This window comes from Nestor notabilis, unplaced genomic scaffold, assembly GCF_000696875.1.
Source record: "Nestor notabilis isolate BGI_N333 unplaced genomic scaffold, ASM69687v1 scaffold10433, whole genome shotgun sequence".
Classification (NCBI taxonomy): domain Eukaryota; kingdom Metazoa; phylum Chordata; class Aves; order Psittaciformes; family Psittacidae; genus Nestor; species Nestor notabilis.
The window spans coordinates 20,499-28,712 of NW_009921493.1; the positions used below are offsets into that span (position 1 = coordinate 20,499).

At 45.3% G+C, this 8,214-nt stretch overlaps 1 protein-coding gene across 1 annotated transcript; it reads left to right on the forward strand.

The window, feature by feature from the left end:
• The first annotated feature begins 805 nt into the window (after positions 1 to 805).
• LOC104403130 (regucalcin-like) lies at positions 806 to 7,001 on the forward strand. Its single transcript, XM_010011182.1, has 6 exons — positions 806 to 971; positions 1,446 to 1,628; positions 3,066 to 3,281; positions 5,034 to 5,165; positions 5,861 to 6,015; positions 6,553 to 7,001. The coding sequence occupies exons 1-6, from the start codon at positions 806 to 808 to the stop codon at positions 6,601 to 6,603; spliced, it is 903 nt and encodes a 300-aa protein (XP_010009484.1). The 3' UTR covers positions 6,604 to 7,001.
• Positions 7,002 to 8,214: the final 1,213 nt, after the last annotated feature.

Sequence of the window (8,214 nt, forward strand, 5' to 3'; positions counted from 1 at the left end):
TCTCTGGGCACCCTGCCACAACAGGGATGGGGCAGGAACACCCCCTGGCAGGAGCAGGCGCCTGGGATGGGAGCTTCAGAGGTGGCTTTGCCCCGAAGCGGCAGCTGGGATAATTACATCCCTGCAGCCTGGCACAGAGTGCAATGTAGAGTCTGTGGCAGGGGCTGGAGCCATGGCTAGGGTGGTGAGGGGGCTGATGAAGATGAAATGCTTGGAGGGAAAACAAAGCAGCAGGATTTCAAAGGCAGGAGCCTTTCCCTGGTGTTTGCATATTCACACTGTCTCTGTGTGGGAACAGGCACTTGGTCTGCAGTGACCTCAGTGGCAAACTGCAGATGGTATATGGGTTTACATCTTCCTGTGGAGCAAGTCAATGAACCGGTGTTAATAAGGAAGAGCCTTGTATTTCCACAAAAGGGCACCTGAATCATCAGTGCTGCTGCCCACTGTCCCTTCTCATGGTCAGGGAAACCTTTGGGATCACCGGTCCCCGCCTGACAGCTTGGTCCTGGCTCAGGGCAGTATCCCCAGCACTCCCTTGTCTGGAGGCAGGTGCCTTATTAATAGCTCTGGTTCAAAGTCTCTTGCCTAGGAAAGGTTTGCTAAGGAGAAGCCTTGGAGCCTGGAGCTCAGTTCCAGCCATGAGGCCATGGAAATGCCACAGGAACCTCCTAAATTACTCTGTCATGAGGGATTTGGAGGGCTTTGTCATTTACGAACTCTGCCTTTAGGCATCATAGGCATAAAACATCCACACAATGAGAGCTTTTCATTAATCCATTATTGGCGTTCTTCCTCTCAGACCATGTCCTCCTCAATCAAAATTGAATCTGTTGTGAAGGAGAAGAACAGAATGGGAGAGTGCCCAGTCTGGGAGGAAAGGGAGAGCGCACTTGTCTATGTAGACATTAATTCACAGAAAGTTTGCCGCTGGAGCCCGCTCACCAACGAGGTGCAGAGCGTGTTCGTGGGTAAGAGTCCATACTCATCGCTTCATCATGGGAATCTTCTCTCTCTGCTCCTGTCCATCCTTCCTGGTAGGAGTGCCGCAGCATGGTGGTCTCCCTAACTTTCCGTGGGGCCACACACCCTGCCCTCCCATGAAATGCTGCTGAACACAGTGTGGCTCGAGCCAGCCAAGCAGAGGGGGCTGTGGTTAGGTGTGGAGAGTCATGTGTACGTTGCCCTTGCTAAGCCCAGATGGGATGTTTCATTTGGAACCTGCAGAGGAAAAGGTACAATCTGTCTGTCTGGAACGGGGAAGATCTGGGGAGCACAGAGCCAGTGAGATATGCTAATAATCCCAGAGGAGAAGAATCTTACATTGGCTCAGCCTTTCCCAGGTCAGGGATGTCGCAGTCAAGCCCAGATGTCCTTGGTGGGGTGGGAGGGTTAGGGCTGACTGAAGGCCTGGAGCCACTTGCCATGCTCCCTCTTGCCCACAGATGCCCGTGTTGGCTCAGTGGCACTGCGGCAGTGCGGGGGCTATGTCATCGCCCTGGGGACCAGGTTTGCCTTTCTGGACTGGGACACCAAGGCAGTCACCACCATCCTCGAGCTCGAGCAGGATAAACCCAGCAACAGGTTCAATGATGGGAAAGTGGATCCAAAAGGGAGGTTTTTTGCTGGTAAGTTCCTGGCAGAAATTTCCCCTGGCACAAAGAGGAACTAGTTATGGTGCATTTTGTAGAGTGCGTTTTGTTCCATGTTCTCAATTCCTCTGTGGAGTTCCCCACAAAAAACTACCGTTGTGAGCGTGAGCCGTCTTATGGATGCTTTGCTCAGTTACTGCCCAATGGAGGAAGACAAGGGACCCCACATTCTCTGACCCAAACGAGGACGGGGCTGTCAACAAAGGCTGTCTGGCAGGAGGCTCCCTTTCTACTTGGCACATGGTGTTTTGCAAACATCTGCCTCCATGGGAGCTGAAAAGCCGGTGAGGGGCTCATGCAGGTAGGAAGGTTTCTGGAGGTGTAGAGGGGGATGCAGGTCCCACAGTACAAGAGCTGCAGCTTGAACCCGTCATGTGCAGCCTCCTCTGGTTAGCCTGTGGGAAACAGGAATGTGCAGAGAGACCCTCGGCCTCCTGAAGGCAAAAGGGACTTTTGCCACTGGTTGTGATGCAGCCAGGATCCCTTTGTGTTTTTTCCCCTCCCATGTAAATGATGACCCAAGCACAGAAATCCACACTGGAAGCAGAGAGCAACTGATGGGAGTGCAAATGGCTCTGCATTTGTTTTTCCACCCAGCCTTTTCTTCTTATTCCAAATTTAGCAAAAACCAGGAAATTCATTTGACTCATGATTACGCTTGAGGGCTGACGTATCACTAGAGTTAAGGACAAGAATAAGAGAGGAAAACCTGCTTTGCACACCCGTTCTTAGCTGTGCATGGTGGAGCAGTGCTTTTACAGGGGTTTTGGCTAAGTGTCGCAAAACAAGCTCGTGAAGCCTTCTAAAAGGAGAAGCCAACAGAGACAGTCTGTCACAGTTAAAAGAAGGCATGAATTCCCCCTTTGAGTGCTTCCCATCCTATTGCTGCAGAGCTGTCTCCTTTCTGGAGAAGAGAGAATCAGAAACTAAACAATGAGCGTAACACTGAGACATAAATTCATGAAGGAAAAGTCTCACTTCTGTGGTATTCTCCACTTGCTTCTGAGATAACCATGATTCACAGCACCTGTATTTTAAGGTCACAGCCCATTTAAATGATGAGATTAGTCTACAAAGAGCAACAACAAAAAGAGCACCTGATGCTTGCCTGCCTCTTGACTTTTGCTGTGAGCAACCTTAGCCTCCGGCGTGTTGTGGCGCTCCTTTGGGTCTTGGTGTATATGACTTGAACCTCACGGCAATGCAGAAACTTGTCCTTTTGTTTGCCAGGATCACCTCCATGGGAGGCAGCTGCTCCTGACCTGCACCTTTTAACCCTTCTCACCAATCTAGTGGGACCTGGGTAGTCCTTTCTCCCTCAGACCTCTCACTAACAATCACAGGAGGTTTTTGATCAAGCATGAGGAATAACAAGCTTCTACTTTCTAACCATCGCTCCCATTTCTGTTTCAGGTACAATGGCTGAAGAGACAGCACCAGGGGTCCGAGCAAGGCAGCAGGGAGCTCTCTATACCCTTTTCCCCAACCACTCAGTAATAAAACAGTTAGACCAGGTGGACATCTCCAATGGTCTGGACTGGTCCCTGGACCACAGGACGTTCTTTCACATTGACAGCCTGGCATACGCTGTGCATGCCTTCAGCTACGATGTGCACACTGGAAAGATCGGTACACGTGCTTTTCTAATTTTGGTGACAAATAGCGCTAACACTCTCTCTGCAGCAAGACCTGGCTGTGTGAGATGATTTATTTGACAGGTCTCATGGTTTCTGGGTACAGCTTGTCGGCTGACTGGGATTTTGGTCGAGTTTAGTTACACACCAGCTGTATTTGGTGAACACTCTTTTGCCAGTCCTTTACCTTACTTTCAGCTGGATAGATGGCTCATATTTAGACCCGTACAAAGAGTTGCAGGGAAAAAGCCATTTATACTGCAGAGTCAAGATTAGCTTATAGGACGCTATTCATTCTTCAGTGCCATCTACTGGAATGCTTTGATTGTACTAGTTCCACAAATACAGGTAGAGAATATGTGTGCATGTATATCACAGAATTATGTTTAAAGAGTCAAGTTATCATTGTGACTGAGGCTTCCAAATCCTGAAATTAAAATTGCCCTCAGATGTTTGGCAAATTGCACTTAAATTCATTTTCCAGACAAGTATTTTTTTATTATTTGATGCCAGATAGGGACTCTTCATCAGGGACTGTAGTGATAGGACAAGGGGTAGTGGGTTCAAGCTTAAACAGAAAAGATTTAGGTTAGTTGTAAGGAAGAAGTTTTTACTGATGTGGTGAGGCGCTGGCACAGGTTGCCCAGAGGAGCTGTGGCTGCCCCATCCCTGGCAGTGTTCAAGGCCAGGTTGGACGGGGCTTTGAGCAACCTGGTCTAGTGGAAGATGTCCCTGCCCATGGCAGGGGGTTGGAACTAGATGAGCTTTAAAGTCCTTTCAAACCCAAACCATTCTATAATTCTATCTGCAAAAAGGAAAAATAAAGTGCAAGCAAAATGGATGTAAACTCATTTCAAAACTCTGAAATATTTTTGTGCTTTATCAACCTGGTGTACTTCACGGGAGTTTAAATTGCTGAACTGCCTTTGTACTGTAACGAGTGTGGACTTTGTGTAATCATGGGTGGAAATCATACAAACTAATTACATTCAGATCTCATTTTGCAGAGAAAATCTATTTCTACAGATTTTATGATAAAAGATTTCTAAAGAAGATTCAATGCAACTTCATTTCCCCTCCTCCCTCAATACAGAAATGTAATGAATTTGAGCTTCCTAGCCTTGACTTTATGCTGGTGATTGTCTATTTTTGGGTAGTGTAATGGTCATAAGGCACTGGATCAGAGCAGGCAGACTGCTGCCCATGGGCACTGCTCCATGTGCCTACCAACCCATCTGCGCTGCAGTCTAGACTGTTAGAAGTTGGTGTCCAGGCTGTATCAGAACTGGTAGCTTGGTTGGCCAGTAAAAGGTAAGAGATTGCTTATCACCAACATTTAAACCTAAATCATTATTTATGTGATGTATTGTTCATAAAAAGACATCCAGGCTGCCATGAGAAATGGAAGTCCAGGAAAAGTTCCTGCACTTGCAGCAGTGGTGGTATGGTGGGCAGCTAGTGGGTTAACAAGAGGGACAGGGGCATTTTGTTCTCTTCCCTTAGTAAAATAGGAGCGTTAATTTGGTACAATTCCAAACTACAATGGTTCTACTGGGGGCTGTTTCTGCTGGGCTAAGTTAGGCTTTTAACACACCTGCTAAATGCATATATGATATACATTTTGCAGCACATCTTTCTCACAAAAAATGAATTTATATGTTTGCAAGAGCTTGGAAGATGTTAGACTGGGATCTGATACAGAACTGGTAGACCCCACGTAACACCAGCTTTGTAACTTTCCCTGCAGCCTGCCCCAAACTTTTGTACCATCTAGAAAAGGAGGAGCAAATGCCCGATGGAATGTGCATAGATGCAGAAGGGAAGCTCTGGGTGGCCTGCATTGATGGTGGGAGAGTCATTCGTATAGACCCAGAGACAGGTAAGGCCTCCATTCAGTACATGTGAATCAAGTGTCACCCACGTGCCACGAATACAAGAGCCAGGAGGAATGGTTTGAAGGTGAGATAAGAAGGTGTCATTTATTGCCAGTTTCTGCTCCGTTGGGTTACCATGAGCATTGCTGGTCCAGACCCCTGTCGCACGGAGAGCACAGCTCCTCATGCTGCCTCCCAGTGTCAAATACCCTTGCTCCCACAAGGAGCCTCCTGATGGAGCACACCCACTTCTTAATAGTACCACTAAAAGCAAAGTAAAAAATGCACTGCATATCTATTGTGAGAAATATTACAAACCTGCCATTCTTAATTATATGTAATTTAAAATGTAATTAAATTTAATTAAAAGAAAAAATTCAGCGTTGAAATGCTTAACTGGGAAACTCTGTTAGGGAATGACAACCATCCCATCCCAGGCCAGGTGTCTCTGCTCTTCCTGGCTTCACGTAGTGTGTTACTTCATTTTGAGGAAAGGAAACAAAGCCTCACAGATGTAGGGGAGAGGTTGAAAAATAATTAGAGATGAGGCAGATGAAAGAATTTGATTTACCAACAAGCTATCCTTTAGGATATGGCCTCTGTCTGAAGAGGAGATTCCTTCTGAGTGAATGCCACACCTGTGCTATGTGTGCATTAATATTTATATGGACATAAGGAAACAATTGCACATTTTTCCCAGGAAAAAGAATCCAAACTGTGAGGCTGCCTACTCCGAGGATCACCTCTTGCTGCTTTGGTGGAAAAGACTACTCAGAAATGTATGTGACTTCTGCATACGATGGACTGGACGAGACCACCTTAGCCAAGGAACCTCACGCGGGAGAGATTTTCAAGGTCAGCAGATCTTCTTTATGTGTCTCAGACCTGCCAAGCCTTGTGCTCTGAGAGTGAGGTGCCCCCAGCTGGCCTTGCTCATCCTGATCACCTGATGTGCTGGTCCAGATGTGTTGCTTGTACTGCAGCTGAGCACAGCTGCTTTTGCACAGCTGCTCATGCCTTTGGAAGGAAGATTGGAATGTTGGTTGTCCAGTTCTAGAAGGGAATTGGTATTTTCCAAGCTCACATTTCATTTCATTTCAAGCACATTAAAAGTTACTATGACTCCTTTGGTTCCTATGGACATAAAGACCACACGTAAGGGCTGCAGATAATGTGTAAATTAGCAAAACTATTGAGTGGTGCTTTATAATCTTAAAGATCTTAAAGAGTTCCAAAGAACTCCATTTAATGACTCTTTTTAGGCTCCTATTGAAGCAGGGGAGCCTCCACGTAGGGGTAGGATGTTACGGTATTTATTGTACAACATTTGAGCATTTTCATTGTACTCAGTTGGAGATTTTTCTGTTTACTTTCTTTAATTTTTTTAAACAGATAACAGGCCTGGGTGTGAAAGGGATCCCACAGAATTTCTATGCTGCTTGAACACTGATGCTAAATAACAAAGAACAAATGCTTTCATCCTGTAGTAACTCTGACAAGGAGAAGTCCAGTGAACTGCAGAATTTATCTGTATGAGGATTTCTAAATCCACATTTGAGAGCATTCTTGTTTGGAATTGAAGATGTTCCTTCTCCTCTGGGCCTGTGGCTTGATGTAATAGGTTAGAGAGGTAAAGTTAACTCATGTTACACCTTGATAGCTTTTGTGACTTCCCATAAACCTCTTCAAGCTCAAATTTACTTTTGTTGAACTTTCTGATGGCAAGCTCTGGATTTTCAAGACTGTATGGTTCCTGTAGTAAAATCTGACTCGTGGTTTGTCTTTTCATGTCACAGTGATGCACCAGCAATGATATGGCAGATGTTAATAAACATTTTAAGTAATAAATTGGACTGCTCCTCTGTTGTGGGTCTTCCCCAAAGTGTGTTCTTGGTGTTTCAGTGTCTTTCTCTCAGGTATTTGGCCTTTCCACCACTGCTAGTCAAAGCCTTGAGTTAGTCCTCAGACTGTACGAGCAGGAAGTAAGTACTCAATGTCTCACGAAGATGACTTCCCACAATAACCCATGCATGAAAGAGCAGAGAAACTGTGGTTAGCCACACAGAAACATTAAACATGGTCCCGGAATCAACTGTTTTCTACAGAACCAAGTATCCTTCTCCTGGCCAGGGGTTCCACATAGCATGGTTTTGAAAGAACCAAGCTGGGCTGATGTCTTTGCTTCTGTGCTACTTGGCCAAATCATTGGCAAAACAGGACAAATGCTCTTGGCACATTACTCTGCTTCACTCCTACTTTGCCCTGGAAGCAAGGTGATTCCATAGAGCAGCACAAAGATAACTTGATTGAGAAATAAAACATTCAGTTCATTCTAATGTTTGCTCAACAACCAGGCTGTTGTTTTTTTCCTTGTCATAATTCCAATACTAATTAAGCTGCTGGGGTTTTTTAAGAGCAAAGGTGTTAAATACTCTTGTGGCACCATGTCAATGCCAAACTGGTATGAGGAACATTGACAATTATGTGAGATTTCCTGTTTACCCCATGTGAAGAGGAATGTGAAGGTAGGATGTTTGGAGACAAGTCAAGCGTCCTAACCTTTAATTAAAAAAAAAAAAAAAGTAGGAAGTGTGTGCAGATACCTTATTTAATAAAAAAAATACCCAATCGTTATTTGTTCTGCCAGAAAGAGAAGTAGATAGTTTTGGAAAACTCACACTTTATAAATCCTTAATACCCTCATAATTTTTCTCTTGAGCTTACTTGGGCATACAAGACAGGCTTTCTGGTTTATAGTTCTCCAGCTACTCCTTCCTCCACCTCTAAATGGAGATACTGTGCATGCTGCTCTCAGACTCCAAGGTCTGAGTGCTCTGGGATCTTTCTTGGTGTAGCACAGCTTCCCAAAGTAAAGAAAGGTTTGAAGATGAATTTCTCTCTTATCCAAAGGCCCACTACTTCACTTCTCTTCAGATCGCAGAAGTTGCTGTTTTGTGATTTTGCTTCCTACAAAAAAGCATTGATGATTGAAAACCATGGTGGGACTATTCTCCAGCCTCATTCACCAACGTGAGACAAAGGCTCTTTGCCTTC